This window comes from Salvelinus namaycush, chromosome 28 (genome assembly GCF_016432855.1).
Source record: "Salvelinus namaycush isolate Seneca chromosome 28, SaNama_1.0, whole genome shotgun sequence".
Taxonomy (NCBI): Eukaryota; Metazoa; Chordata; class Actinopteri; order Salmoniformes; family Salmonidae; genus Salvelinus; species Salvelinus namaycush.
In genome coordinates this window covers 18,447,326-18,463,589 of record NC_052334.1, presented here as the reverse complement: position 1 = coordinate 18,463,589, position 16,264 = coordinate 18,447,326, and the positions used below count along the sequence as shown (strand labels likewise).

The 16,264-nt window shown below is 46.4% G+C and overlaps 1 protein-coding gene across 1 annotated transcript in view; it reads left to right on the top strand.

The window, feature by feature from the left end:
• The window catches only part of LOC120023163 (sprouty-related, EVH1 domain-containing protein 1-like), a 100,876-nt gene extending 84,612 nt beyond the window's left edge, over nucleotides 1-16,264 (top strand). The window contains exons 4-6 of the mRNA XM_038967175.1: nucleotides 1,485-1,531; nucleotides 7,070-7,234; nucleotides 11,777-16,264. Coding sequence (XP_038823103.1) covers nucleotides 1,485-1,531; nucleotides 7,070-7,234; nucleotides 11,777-12,478 — 914 coding nt within the window. The 3' untranslated portion in view covers nucleotides 12,479-16,264. The remainder of the gene's footprint in view (nucleotides 1-1,484; nucleotides 1,532-7,069; nucleotides 7,235-11,776) is intronic.

The window sequence follows — 16,264 nt, the reverse complement described above, 5'->3', positions numbered from 1 at the left end:
CTATGGGGAAGGAAAGGTGATATCTAGTCAGTTGCAGACCTGAATGCATTGAACTGAAATCTGTCTTCCAAATTGAACCCAACCCAATAATCAGAGAGGTGCGAGGGCTACCTTATCGACATCATCATCAGTGCCCAGGGAGCATTTGTTGTTGGTGGTTAACTGCCTTGCTCAAGGGCAGAATAGCAGATTTTTCAACCTTGCTGGCTACTGGAGTCGAACCAGCGACCTTTTCGGTTACTCTACCAACTCTCTTAACTGCTAGGCTACCTGCCTTTGGTCTTGTTGTCAGTCATGGGTTTATAATAAGACTGCTGCCTAGCTCTCAGTGCTTGTTCTACTCCTCTCTGTATCCTCTGATCTGTTCTAGCTTCCTCGGTATTCCGCCAGTGTTGTGTAATACCTCTTCTGCACACAGGCAGGTTCCTTTGTATTCCTGTTGCATCGCTCTGCTGCCGGACTGCAGTGTGTGTGTGTGTGTGTGTGTGTGTGTGTGTGTGTGTGTGTGTGTGTGTGTGTGTGTGTGTTCTTCTTAGTGTATGTTTGAGTGTGTGGTGTGTCAGCCTTGCGGTCCTCTGTTGCCATGGGAACAGCTGACACATGGCCCAGGCAGCGCCGTGACCCAGCACTGGCAGAGTCGTCTCTGTCTCAACGTGCTATAGACAGACAGACGGCCTGGGTCTCACCGTAGCAGAGACTGACAGACAGGAAGATGGATACCCACACACTGTTCAATGCTCCAACAATTTTCTTCGGCCTTCTCTAAACTAACGGAGAGAGACACAGACGGACGTACAGACGGACGTACAGACGGAGGCCTGGTTTCTCCTGCTGCCTGCCTGGCTCGTTTTAAATGAGGTCTTAGTGATCCTAATTAAGTGAACTAGGAGTCTTAAAAGAGCCTCTCGATGCCTCCGGTACAAACAGTTTCCTCTTCGTCCGTCCCAGTGGAAATGAGCTAATATCTGTTTTCTACACTACTGCCAACATTTAACTTTGGACTAATTTATTTTCCCCAAGATTTCAAGAAAAGCTTGTTTTAGACATGTTGCTAAGAGTCTGGTACGAGTTCAACAGTACGACTTAGTATTCTTATCAGTACTTACTTGAAACTAGGTGTCAGTGAATGCAACATTCATGGCTTTTTAGCATCGACTCGAGTTGCACTTTTACAAGTAGAGAGTCGATTTCATTAGGCCATGTGTCCCACTAACACAAAATAGCTTTCATTTCCCTTTTAGCTGTTCTCGGGTGAATGGAAGTCTTTGCCAACCATACCTCCCTTAATTGCTTCTCTCTTTCCTCTATCACCAGTGACGTACTTGTGGGGAGGTCTGGGGGCTTGTCATTTTTAGGGACTTGGTGACGTGTGGACATACTGTATGTTACGAGAACTCTTTCTGTCTCTCTCTGTAGCTCACCTGTATCTGTGTAGCTGGAAGTCTTATTGAATATCTGATTTTCTTCTGTCTTCTCTTTTCCAGGCTGTCCTGCATTTGACGACTCGGACTCTCTTGAAGATGGATTACAGGTGAGTCCAAAGACTGGGGTCCTCATATTCTCCATGTACCTGTGTCTCTATTTGCTAGCACAGAGGTTTGCTGTAGGACTAACTCTACTTCTCACAAGTCTAGTGTGTGTTTCAGTTCTCTTGCCGGTGCTTGAATCCAGGAAGCAGGGCAGAGGGAAATCTGTACTGCTTCAGGCCCTTCTGTCTTCTACTCTGCCAGTTGTCTTTAGGATTTGAGTCTGTTTGAACAGCCAGGGCCTTACCTTCCATTGCTGGGGAGTTGTCGAGTGTGCCCACGGCTTAGGTGTGCGCATCTGTCATCTGGTCAAAACTGATACCTGGGGGAACCCAATTGTGTAAAAATAATTGCGTGGATTATCTGAAGCCACTTGTATTTACTCATGTTCCTCGTCTGTTAATAGATTGAGCTGTGCTCAGGCGTATTGTTGGTAAACTGATAAAGGAGTTGGTTATCACTTTGTCCTCAGTCTGAGATTTCACAAGCTACAGGTGTGGTTAGCAAGGTTTTCTCAATCTGAACAAGAGGGAGTACAGGTATATGACGACACACCCAAGCTGATTTTGTGTTGTAGAAACAACACTGCTCCTTAACACTTCAAGTAGAAACCCCCATCAGATTTGTGACATGATGGTACAATGCGTGGTATTTGCTAAGTATACATGGCAAACTGAACCTCTTAACGAAAGTCCTTGTTTCAGAAGACCTGCCAAGCCAATCATTTAGTAGCTCCTGCTGTTCTTTAGTTCTCAGTATTTGTGAGTTTTGTGTCAATCAGTGACTCGGTGGCTGGGCTGCAGTCACCTTTGACCCCTCAGTATCTGACCTCATTCACTGAGTGGAGTAGAGAAGGTCAGAGGGTGTGAGATGGAGGGGGAATCTGTTCATGTGGAGAGCAGCTTTAAGGAATCAGCCATACAGGAAGTCCAATGGCACCATTGTTGCTAAGCAGCAGAAGAGCAGGCGGTGGGAGGAAAGGGGGAGGGGGGTTCGGTGAGTGAGCAACTGAGGATGTCGCCATGGTAATTTGGCATCCGAGTGTTGCGGTCTGTGACCTGAGCTACACGGACGAGAAACCGTGAGGCTAGTCACTCTAACACCAAGCCACCCAGCTAGAGAGAGATAACGAACGCTCCACTTAAATGCCACCACACAATGTGTGACATTAGCCTGCACCTCTTCATAATTTAACACGTTCCAGCCTTGGCTGCATCACAGAATTTGACTCCAATGATGAGAACTGTGTACACAGACAAAACATTTGTTCAGAGTTTTTTGTTCAGTTTCATTTATTCATCAAAGGTCTGACATGAATTGATTTAGCTGAAAGTGACCTTGTGCTGTAGCCCAGCCGAGAGCCACGAGACGAGTCACTTTGACATGGGATGGAGGGCACTCCGGAGCCTCGTTTGGGCCTGTATTGGATTTAGCCTTTCTCTACATGAGCTGGACTGGCCTAGTAACATGTCTGCCAAGTAGTGTTTTGGGATGTCTGGTTTTCCCCTCATAATCTGAAGCTCTGAGCCCATGCAGACATCAATGGCCAGCCAGGTCTCTTGGTATCTGGAACCTCTTAACCCACTGTGTGTGTGGTATCAGCCCACATCCTGCCCAGCAGGGTTCAGCACCCTCTACCAAAACGCCACAGTCTTCCTCTCTCACCCCGACACCGCACAGCCAGTCACACACATGCATAATCACACAGTCGACACATACATACACACTCAAAGGCTGACATACTGCACAAATTGCATACACCTCCCACCCTCCTTGCAGAACCTTGTTTAGGTACCACATTTGACAGGTGTTTGAGAACGCAAAACCACATCTGTTTTGTACTGCACGATATCCGCTGAGGGGGATGGGTGAGCCTCTCCTCATCTTAAATGGATATAGGACTTGTAGAATTGTAGTGTTTGGTGCGATCTAAACTCAACCAAGTATTTGAGAGGAGGTGGGGTGCCAGAGTCCTGGAGAGATTAAACAAGTAAACCCCAAATGTGGGTCAAATGGCACCTGGCATGTTCTAGTCAGGTTGGGTTGTTTGGTTGAGGAGAAAGCGTACTGGAGAGAAGCCCCAGTAGAATCCTTGTAGAGCAGGGCTGAGCAGCATTACGAGGTTGCATTCTAGGGATGAGTCATCATCCGTAACACTGAAGAACTCATACACAATCCCTCTCTCCCCCCCTCCTCTCTCCCTCTCTAACACACATCTGAATTCCTTTTTCTTGGGATGCTTCACAATGAAATGTGAACATGCAGATGCTTGGACCTGGGAGTCTTTGAGTCACTGATACAACACACACAGCAGGCCAGCCCCTTCCCCTGTGTGTGCCTGGGAGCTCGTATGTTGGTCCTGAGCCAGGTCACCCCCCACCATCTCCACCTCAACATCTCTGGGGTCAGATCGGAACCAGATTGGCCCCCACGCATGCCTTTTGAATGGTGGGGCTCAGCACAGCGCTTTATAAGCAAGCCCAAGTCTGGTTCCAATTTCATCCCCCTAACCCCCTCTCTCTCTTTCTCACACACACACACACACACACACACACACACACACACACACACACACAGCTGTCATCTGGCATTTTAAATTCTGGCCTGCATTTCTCCAGCTGGAGTTGGTTTATGACATTCCCTCAGCAGATTTGTTGGCCGTGCTCTCTCTCTCACACACACACATGCATACACACTCACGTATGCATATGCTCACATACACACACTTTTTTTTTTTTCCCTGTTCTGTTCTTTCTCTTCTTTACCCTCCTTATTCTGGCATTCCTGCTCAGACTGCTGCATACACACACACACACACACAGTATTTTAGCAGTCTGAGGGGGAGAGAGGGAGAGAAGAGGGTAAAAAGAGAAAGAAGGGGAGTTGGGGGGGTCAAAGGAAGCATCTCTTAGTAACCACAGGACAGTAATTACTGTAGCAGCAGCTGGGAGCAAACCAGATTTCCGCTGTGTGTTAAAACACTGGCGTGGGCTACTTTACACACAGCACTGACTAACCAGAGCCAGCAGCCTCCTCCACACGCAGGCAGCGAGGCAGTGTGAGTGAGCGAGGCAGTGTGAGGCCTGAATGAGGAAGGGTGTGTTTCTGCTTGTGTTTGAAATACAACGTATATGCTTATCTGTGTGAGAATATGCATCTTTGTGTTACTGCATATAAGTTTGTGTACCAATATGTGTTAGAGAACTTGTGTGCAACTGCATGTCCAAGTGTGTGGCTGTGTACGTGCTCAGATGAGAGCTCCATGCTTGTGTGAGTGCTGAAATGTGCTGGCCATCATTAAGAACTCACCATTACGCCTGTTCTACCTCTCCTCCATACCGGTTCTACCTCTCCTCTCCTCCGTACCGGTTCTACCTCTCCTCCCCTCCGTACCGGTTCTACCTCTCCTCTCCTCCGTACCGGTTCTACCTCTCCTCCGTACCGGTTCTACCTCTCCTCTCCTCCGTACCGGTTCTACCTCTCCTCTCCTCCGTACCGGTTCTACCTCTCCTCTCCTCCGCACCGGTTCTACCTCTCCTCTCCTCCGTACCGGTTCTACCTCTCCTCTGTACCGGTTCTACCTCTCCTCCGTACCGGTTCTACCTCTCCTCCGTACCGGTTCTACCTCTCCTCCGTGCCGGTTCTACCTCTCCTCTCCTCCGTACCGGTTCTACCTCTCCTCTCCTCCGTACCGGTTCTACCTCTCCTCTCCTCCGCACCGGTTCTACCTCTCCTCTCCTCCGCACCGGTTCTACCTCTCCTCCGCACCGGTTCTACCTCTCCTCTCCTCCGCACCGGTTCTACCTCTCCTCCGCACCGGTTCTACCTCTCCTCCGTACCGGTTCTACCTCTCCTCTCCTCTGTACCGGTTCTACCTCTCCTCTCCTCCGCACCGGTTCTACCTCTCCTCTCCTCCGCACCGGTTCTACCTCTCCTCTCCTCCGCACCGGTTCTACCTCTCCTCCGCACCGGTTCTACCTCTCCTCTCCTCCGTACCGGTTCTACCTCTCCTCTCCTCCGCACCGGTTCTACCTCTCCTCTCCTCCGCACCGGTTCTACCTCTCCTCTCCTCCGCACCGGTTCTACCTCTCCTCCGCACCGGTTCTACCTCTCCTCCGTACCGGTTCTACCTCTCCTCTCCTCTGTACCGGTTCTACCTCTCCTCTCCTCCGCACCGGTTCTACCTCTCCTCTCCTCCGCACCGGTTCTACCTCTCCTCTCCTCCGCACCGGTTCTACCTCTCCTCCGCACCGGTTCTACCTCTCCTCTCCTCCGTACCGGTTCTACCTCTCCTCTCCTCCGCACCGGTTCTACCTCTCCTCTCCTCCGTACCGGTTCTACCTCTCCTCCGTACCGGTTCTACCTCTCCTCCGTACCGGTGCTACCTCTCCTCCGTACCGGTTCTACCTCTCCTCCGTACCGGTTCTACCTCTCCTCCGTACCGGTTCTACCTCTCCTCTCCTCCGCACCGGTTCTACCTCTCCTCTCCTCCGCACCGGTTCTACCTCTCCTCTCCTCCGCACCGGTTCTACCTCTCCTCCGTACCGGTTCTACCTCTCCTCTCCTCCGTACCGGTTCTACCTCTCCTCTCCTCCGCACCGGTTCTACCTCTCCTCTCCTCCGTACCGGTTCTACCTCTCCTCCGTACCGGTTCTACCTCTCCTCCGTACCGGTTCTACCTCTCCTCCGTACCGGTTCTACCTCTCCTCTCCTCCGTACCGGTTCTACCTCTCCTCTCCTCCGTACCGGTTCTACCTCTCCTCTCCTCCGTACCGGTTCTACCTCTCCTCTCCTCCGTACCGGTTCTACCTCTCCTCTCCTCCGTACCGGTTCTACCTCTCCTCTGCTCCGTACCTGTTCTACCTCTCCTCTCCTCCGCACCGGTTCTACCTCTCTTCTCCTCCGTACCGGTTCTATCTCTCCTCTCCTCCGCACCGGTTCTACCTCTCCTCTCCTCCGTACCAGTTCTACCTCTCCTCTCCTCCGTACCGGTTCTACCTCTCCTCTCCTCCGTACCGGTTCTACCTCTCCTCTGCTCCGTACCTGTTCTACCTCCTCTGCTCTGTACCGGTTCTACCTCTTCTCTCCTCCGCACCGGTTCTACCACTCCTCCTCTCCTCCGCACCGGTTCTACCACTCCTCCTCTCCTGGTGGGTGTATGTATACATGTATTTGTGTGTGTTAGAGTTCTCAACAGTAGTTGTCCAATACAGTTGACTAGGATTTGTCACATCAATAAAATGCCTGTGAGAACACATGGGAGCCTGATAGGATCTCTTGAGTTCTCAACAGAAGGGGCTTGAGTCATCTCATATCACAGGCAAAGGCACAGGGAGAAATGTGTTCTCTGGGCGCTACCTGGTGGACAAATGTGGGACAAATATAGTTAGAATATCAGTGGTGTCTGTAGCTAATGTGAGTAGCTAATGTGAGTCAGTGATATGCTTCTTATACCTACTTGTGAAATATAATAACGGAGCCTTGTATAATTAAGGTGAGATGTGAAAAATGAATGATATAGAGGTTTTGTGGTTGTGTTGCAGCCCCTGTGTGAGGCGCTGCCCTCCATCTGTACGCCAATGAAGGAGCCCTTTTCCCCCCTGAGTGCCCACAATGTGGTGTCCACTGAACCCTACCGGGGATGCTACGTCCGCGCTCAGCCCTTTGACCAGTTTCCCTCCAGCAACCACCGCTACCTGCCGCCTCAGGTCAGTACCAAACACCTCTAGACTGGAAGACTTCACGGGTCCAACAGACCTGGAATTCTGAGACCCGACTCGGAACCAAGCGGCACTGGGCCCTAAATTATTACTTTCATCTGCTTTTTATCTGTCAGCCAATTGCAACTCAATAAAACATAAGTTATGTCCAGCTAAAAGTGGTTCCCGCCACTCGCCTCGCGTGCTCCTGCTGCTGAGGAGAGAGACAGAGTGAAAGGAGCCTAGGCCACTGTTGATTGCGAAGATGGCCTTTTTAATTGAAGTTAAAAGAGAAAGAGTATAGTGAAAAGAAGCAGACAATGGGAGTGTTTAATATTGTAGTGGACAAAGATGAGAAGAATGTTGATGTGGCCAAATGGACTCTGTGCAACTCGCTATTCAGGTTTGAGGTAATTTTCAAACTTTTATTTAATTTTGTGTTTATTATCATTTGTTTTATCATTATTATTATTGTATGCTTATTTAGGAATCTAAACCAGTTCTTTAAATATGCAATGTTTCATTTTGTTGGCTAAAATTGAATTTTAACTTTAATTTTGTACTCCGTATTTTATTTTAAGATGGGTTAAAAGTAGGCATGTTATAAAATATCTTTATTCTATTGCTGTCATTTGTTGGGTAGGCATACGGTAGGAACTCGCCTTCTTTCTTAATTGCTGCAAAATAGGCCTAACCTGTTAAATACTTTTGTGAAGGTTTAAAACAGTTCTTTAAATATGGATGAACAGGTAGGGAGGAGAGGAAGAGCGGGTAGGGAGGAGAGGAAGAGCGGGTAGGGAGGAGAGGAAGAGCGGGTAGGGAGGAGAGGAAGAGCGGGTAGGGAGGAGAGGAAGAGCGGGTAGGGAGGAGAGGAAGAGCGGGTAGGGAGGAGAGGAAGAGCGGGTAGGGAGGAGAGGAAGAGCGGGTAGGGAGGAGAGGAAGAACGGGTAGGGAGGAGAGGAAGAACGGGTAGGGAGGAGAGGAAGAACGGGTAGGGAGGAGAGGAAGAACGGGTAGGGAGGAGAGGAAGAGCGGGTAGGGAGGAGAGGAAGAGCGGGTAGGGAGGAGAGGAAGAGCGGGTAGGGAGGAGAGGAAGAGCGGGTAGGGAGGAGAGGAAGAGCGGGTAGGGAGGAGAGGAAGAGCGGGTAGGGAGGAGAGGAAGAACGGGTAGGGAGGAGAGGAAGAACGGGTAGGGAGGAGAGGAAGAGCGGGTAGGGAGGAGAGGAAGAGCGGGTAGGGAGGAGAGGAAGAACGGGTAGGGAGGAGAGGAAGAGCGGGTAGGGAGGAGAGGAAGAGCGGGTAGGGAGGAGAGGAAGAACGGGTAGGGAGGAGAGGAAGAGCGGGTAGGGAGGAGAGGAAGAACGGGTAGGGAGGAGAGGAAGAGCGGGTAGGGAGGAGAGGAAGAGCGGGTAGGGAGGAGAGGAAGAGCGGGTAGGGAGGAGAGGAAGAGCGGGTAGGGAGGAGAGGAAGAACGGGTAGGGAGGAGAGGAAGAACGGGTAGGGAGGAGAGGAAGAACGGGTAGGGAGGAGAGGAAGAACGGGTAGGGAGGAGAGGAAGAGCGGGTAGGGAGGAGAGGAAGAGCGGGTAGGGAGGAGAGGAAGAGCGGGTAGGGAGGAGAGGAAGAACGGGTAGGGAGGAGAGGAAGAACGGGTAGGGAGGAGAGGAAGAGCGGGTAGGGAGGAGAGGAAGAGCGGGTGGAGAGGAGAGGAAGAGCGGGTGGAGAGGCGAGGAAGAGCGGGTGGAGAGGCGAGGAGAAACGGGTGGAGAAGAGAGGAAGAGCGGGTGGAGAGGAGAGGAAGAACGGGTATGGAGAAAAAGATAAATAATACTAAAATAATAACACAAGGAATAAGTACACAATACATACACGGTGTACCAGTACCGGGACAATGTGCAGGTGTACGATGTAACTGATGTAGATATGTAAATATACAGTGCTTTCAGAAAGTATTCATAGCCCTTGACTTATTCCACATTTTGTTGTTACAGCCTGAATTCAAAATGGATTAAATAAATAAAAAATATCACCCCTCTACACACAATATCTCATAATGACAAAATTAAAACAGGTTATTAGACATTTTAGCTAATTTATTGAAAATTAAATACAGAAATCTAATTTTACATATTTTCACACCCCTAAGTCAATACTTTTTAGAAGTACCTTTGGCAGCGATTACAGCTTTGAGTCTTTCTTGGTAAGTCTCTTAAGAGCTTTCCACACCTGGATTGTGCAACATTTGCACATTCTTCAATAAATTTTTCAAGCTCTGTCAAATTGGTTGTTGATCATTACTAGACAACCATTTTCAGGTCTGGCCATAGATTTTCAAGTAGATTTAAGTCAAAACTGTAATTTGGCCACTCAGGAGCATTCACTGTCTTCTTGGTAAGCAACTCCAGTGTAGATTTGTCCTTGTGTTGTGCTTTAGGTTATTGTCCTGCTGAAAGGTGAATTCATCTCCAGTGTAGATTTGTCCTTGTGTTGTGCTTTAGGTTATTGTCCTGCTGAAAGGTGAATTCATCTCCAGTGTCTGGTGGAAAGCAGACTGAACCAGATTTTCCTCTAGGATTTTGCCTGTGCTTATCTCCATTCCTTTTATATTTTATTCTGAAACTCCCCAGTCCTTACCGATTACAAGCATACCCATAACATAATGTGGCACCTTAATTGAGGAGGACGGGCTCGTGGTAATGGTTTTAGCGGAATTAGTTGAACGGTATCAAATACATCAAACACATGCCACCACTATGCTTAAAAATGGAGTGTGGTACTCTCCAAACATAACACTTTGTATTCAGGACAAAAAGTGAATTGCTTTGCCGCTTTTTCTGCAGTATCACTTTAGTGCCTTGTTGCAAATAGGATGCATGATTGTGAATATTTGTATTCTATACAGGCTTCATTCTTTTCCCTCTGTCATTTAGGTTGGTATTGTGGAGTAACTACAATGTTGTTGCTCCAACCTCAGTTTTCTCCTATTACAGCCTTTAAACTCTGTAACTGATTTAAAGTCACCATTGGCCTCATGGTGAAATCCTTGAGCAGTCAGATGCCAAGCAGTTGCCATACCAAGATGTTCTCAATGGTGCAGCTGTAGAACTGTTTGAGGATCTGAGAGCCCATGACACAAAAAGATTCAGCCACCTTAGGAGGAAGAGGTGTTGTCATGCCCTCTTCACGACTGTGTTGGTGTGTGTGGACCATGTTAATTCCTCAGTGATGTGGACACCTAGGAACTTGAAGCTCTTGACCCGCTCAACTACGGCTACATGAATGGGGGCATGCTCAGCCCTCCGTTTCCTGTAGTACACGATCAGCTCCTTTGTCTTGCTGACGTTGAGGAATAACTTGTTGTCCTGGCACCACACTGCCAGGTCACTGACCTTCTCCCTATAGGCTGTATCATTGTCGTCGGTGATCAGGCCAACCATGTTATGTCATGCGAACTTATTGAATATGTTGGAGTTGTGCGTGGCCACACAGTCATGGGTGAACAGGGAGTACAGGAGGGGACTAAGCACGCATCCCTGAGGGGCCCCTTTGTTGCGGGTCAGAGTGGCAGATGTGTTGTTGCCTACAGTCACTACCTTGGGGCCGCCAGTCAGGAAGTCCAGGATCCAGTTGCAAAGGGAGGTGTTCAGTCCCAGGGTCCTGAGCTTAGTGATTAGCTTGGAGGGCACCATGGTGTTGAACACTGAATTATAGTCGAACAGCATTCTCACGTAGGTGTTCCTCTTGTCCAGGTGAACATAGGAACTCTATATCTCTGTTTCTGTGTGGCTAGGCCTAAGCTTATCTTCCTTTTTTATATATATTTTTAAAAATATGAATATCATAGTGGACACCTAGGCCGATACGCCTATATGCATGCAATGCCCTGGCGCATTTAGCACTCACATCTCTGACAGCTGAGCTGTGAGGTGGACAATTTATTGTTTTAGGAAAGTAAAAACCAATATAACAATTGGCTATAAAGTTTTGCATGTTCTACACATCGAAAAATACAACGTTTTATTTTATTTGTTATAGGCAGGTTTTAAGGACACATAACTGTTGGTCATTTGGCCAATGTCACTTGTTTATTGATGGCGTTGGCAGTGTTCAGTCTGAGGTTTCTTTCTGCTCTCGGATCTGAACGGGTCTTCGGATCCAGATCGGAAGGCGTTTGTTTGGGTCTGTTTCTCCACGGGCCTTTTCGGAATGTGTCTGACAGTCCTCGGGTTCATTCGGAACGGGTCTCCATTTTTATAAAGTTAATTTATTCATATCAGGTCAGGTGGGAAAGCCACGTTCCATTTCCTAAGTTGGACCCGTGACCCACTATATTACAGTATATGAATAGCCCTGTATTGCCACTGGAGATTAAACCTCCATGTTAGATCTAGTTTAATAAGGTATACTAATTCTGAAGAATGTCCTACATGACATGGAAGGACAGTAAAGATCATTCACGATGCATACTCAAATAAATGAAATATATACTGACACTGCTAAAATGTCTGTTGTGTTCTCTGAACTGAATAAAATAACACTGTGTCTCCATCAGGTGTCCTTCAAGTCTACGCGCCATGTGAGCTTTCACATGGACGAGGAGGAGATTGTAAGGATCAACCCTCGTAAGGACGTTCTGATTCGCGGCTACGAGGACTACCGCCACCCAGTCTTGTGGAAGCAGGAGGCAGAGCGAGAGGACTCTGACTTCCCTGCCCTCTTCCACAAACTGGACAGCAAGAAGTGTGAGTACCTCTTCCCCGAGGGGCCGGGCATGGAGTCCCACTCAGGCCCTGGGAGTATGGGCATGGGCACAGGGCTGGGGCTAGGGCTGGGTAAAGACTCCTCCATCAAGGCGCAGCCCTCACCACTGCTCAAGTCCAAAAAAGGGTGGCGGAGGCGGGAAGACGGGGAGCGTTCTCGCTGCATCTACTGCCGGGAAATGTTCAACCATGAGGACAACCAGCGGGGCCAGTGCCAGGATGCTCCTGACCCCATCAAGCAGTGCATCTATAAAGTCAGCTGCATGCTTTGTGCCGAGAGCATGCTGTACCACTGCATGTCCGACTCGGAGGGAGACTTCTCGGACCCGTGCTCGTGTGACGCGGCTGACGAGCAGTTCTGCTTGCGCTGGCTGGCCCTGACGGCACTGTCCTTCATCGCTCCCTGTATGTGCTGCTACCTGCCTCTGAGAGCCTGCCACCACTGTGGGGAGGCCTGCAGATGCTGCGGGGGCAAGCACAAGGCCGCTGGTTGACCTGACTGAACTCTGACCCCTCACCCGGGATGACCTACCCACAACACAGCTAGCTGACACAGGAAAGCGGGAAAAAGCTGGGTATTAAAATGCCGGCAACCTTGTTTTTCATTCACCTCAGAGGGGGTGACATGTTGTTGTAGACGCCTGGCTTTGGAGGTCTTTTGTGTCCTTCGACGCAGAGAGCAGCGGAAGACTAACCTTGTGCTTTACGGGCTCTGAGCGTGAAGTATAGTTCAGGAGCTGAACGCGAGGAGAAGGCATTGCGATTAGCAGACATGGAAATATTACTAAACAAACACACTCTTACTCACACTCGTACATAATACACACAACAACCAGGCCACCATGTCACTCTCCAAACAAGTAATGTGTAACTTTATGAAGGAATATTGTCTTTTGTACAGAGAGCAGCAACTACACAACAAAACAAAACATTTGTGCATACAGAAAACAAACTTGAAGTATGCTAAAAGGGATATGTTGTTGTGAATTTGTAGTTGGGTAACATTGGCAGTTCCTTTATGACTCGAGCATTCACTGACAGTGTAATTGTTAGAGAAGGTGCACTAGAAATGTTTATCCCCCCTTCACACAATTCTAATGGTACATTAACCTTAAGACCATTCTTATTGAGTCATTTAACAGTTCAGAGATGTTGCTGTGGTGGATGTGTACGTGTTTCCTTATTTTTCCTATTCATCAAATGTTGAACAAAAAAAGAAGGTAACACCTTTTTATCTTTTGCTGGTACAGTCTGACATAGCTAGATGTTAGAATGATTTCCTTGTTTTGGTAAAGTGATTTGGACCACTTAATTGCATTCCAACATAAAGTGATCAATTCCATGAGCAGGAGCGAAAATATGGTAATGTCTTTTGCAATCCTCCATCCCCCGAACAAGTCAAGAATTAATGTTAGCACTTCTTGACTCACCTTCCATGAGACCAAAATGTCACAATTCCAGGTACTTTACCAGATTTTCTATTTTGACTCCATCACATCTTCGCTTCATGGTAAAACTGTTGTTTTTTATTTAAAGCTGAAGTTTTTCTCAACCAGCAAGTTTTTCTGTTTAATGTTGGTGAGTAAGGGGTCTTGAGTGCCCCTTTGTTGAACAAGGCACTTAAATTAGACTAGTTTGGTGAAAACCTTTTTTTTTTTTTTTTTTGTCGGAAACTAGAAATTACCAACTAAAACTCAAGTTTTGTGTACGAAAAGCCAACCGTGAAAGCACTGGTCTCCAAGGTTGGGTTACAGCACCATCTACAAATTTCAAAAGTACTGGATGTCTGTCCCCTTGTCATTTAAAGCATTTGTAACGAGTCAAATGTACTACTGTCAAGTCATTTTGCAGCTTGTCCACGGTAAGTCAGAGAATACATAATTTAACATTTGCCCAGTCATGAATGAACAGGTACCTAATTTTAAATGTCAAAGGGCATTTGCCTATAGGTAATTATAGCATATGGGTATGATTGTTTGTTACACACTATATGTGCATAGGTCTTCATATGCATATGCAGTGAGATGTCAAGCACAGTGATCATAGAAACTGATAACTGTGTTTACTCGTTGTAACAAACCTGACTTTGTTGAAAGCTGATGGGGAGATGCAGTATGAAGGTCCTTGTTGAAATCCATATTTCACTCCGAGGAACATAGCCACAATAACTGTAGACATACCTCTGGTTGTATTAATTTGATGCTGCATCTTTAAAAGACAGTATGTTATTGCTAATTCCACTGTTTTGAGAAATCTGTCTGCCTGTGTACCTTAATCGTTTTTGAGAACAAAGAAATTGGTTTCTTTGATCATTTAGACCAGCGGTGTCAAACTCATTCCACGGAGGGTTGAGTGTCTGTGTGTTTTTGTTTTTTTCCTTTCAATTGAGACCTAGACACCCAGGTTAGGGGAGTTCCTTACTAATTAGTTCATCAATCAAGTACAAGGGTGGAGCAAAAACCCTCAGACACTACGTGGAATGAGTTTGACACGTGATTTAGACAAAATCGTTATCAAAAGGATTTAAAATCACCCCTATTTAAAAAGCTTGTCATTACAGCCCTGTACTGTAGCCAATAGATATGCACACCATCCCCCGGACCACCACTTCTTGAGAAGGACGTGGCAACCCTGTCTCGTCGCCAGACTGGATGGGGACAGTCAACTTCTTCCATATCCCTCTTTTATGCCCCATGCGAGGTACCAACCAATACTCTTTACTTTCTATGCAAACTGTTGACCATGAGAAACACATAGACCTCTCTCCACACTGAGTCAGTGACGGGACACTTTACTAACGCTATGTAGACGTTACCCCAGGTACCAAACTCCAAGCACCTATAAATAAGTAACACTATATTTAAATACCGGATCAGAATCCCGTCTTGTTTTTTGGAAATTAAAAGAGAGAGCTGTATTTATCATTGCTGTCAGCATGCATATACTGTAGCTTCAATTGACAGCATTATGTACATAAGTCACCTTTTAGTATTATTTCACATTGAAAGTGGAGGGCGTTCATGATGGAAATGACAATTGAGCTTTTAATGGAGTTTCATTGTAGATTTCTATGAAGGGAGGAAGGCTAGAGTACTAACATGGTACAGTAGTGGCAGTCCACTTATTTAAAAAAATAAATATATATATATATATATATATATATATAAAGCTGCTAGATACAATCACTCATTTTTTTATTGATTTGAGAGAAAAGTCAGCTACGAAAGACTGTTTAAACAATACCTAGTTCCTATGACCGCATATAACCGTGTGTGTGTGTGTGCGTGCGCATTTGGTTGGTTTATCAATGTTTTTATTCTCCCATATTGTAATTTGGATTGCCCTGCATATTGCAAGCTAAACCCAAGATTAGATTAACCTGATTTAAAAACTTGCTGGCTGAGGAGTAAAGTGTAGGACGTACATTCATACAAGTTTAGCTGAGAGATACTGAAATCATCTGTTTCATTCTGCATTAACCAGCACAGTGTAACTCGCTATCATATACTGTGTTATATATGCAACATGTTTGTCTGCTTTAATATATTTATGTTTTACCTGTCAGTTAACTTTGCATAAGACTTCAGTTTTTAACCACTTTGCTGCTAGTCTTTTATTCTTCTTTCAATCTTGGAAAGTGTGCATATTTTTGGAATGCTTAAAAATGTACATTCTTGACTTTGTCTGCGTTAAAAAGAAATGCCTATATAAACGTGTTCAGTGTATTGCTTAAAAAGGTTTCTTTTCACAGCAGTTGAGTGGTTACTTTTCAATTCTCCAATGCTTTGGTGCACTGATGATGTATGTAGGCTTTTTTCTTACAGCGCTTGATGATGTAACATTTCTGTGATTACTTCTAAATAGTGGAAAACATTTGTGTTTTGAAAATTGCAGTTTAAATGGTACTCTAATTCTTCTGTAAACACTGCCTGTTTCCTTTCTTTCTCATGCATCTTTTCTTTCAGTTTCTTAGTGCCATTGGCTTCACATCCTGACAACCTTGAAAAAGTGCCTCACGTCCATCATAGTTTCCATCTAAAACTTAACAGCTCTTGTTCTGGTTATATTGGTTTATATATGTCTAGCTATTTCTACCATGGTTTGAAAATTCTAAGTATATGATGTAAAATGTATAGTTCAATAACTCATGTCATAGTTGTATTTTCTTTATACAGATGTAACTTGTTACTTTTCGTAAATATATAATGTAAATATGCATACACTTGTAATTTGTCATATCAAATAACATTATCATAATAAAATTGTGAGTTTTAATCTTG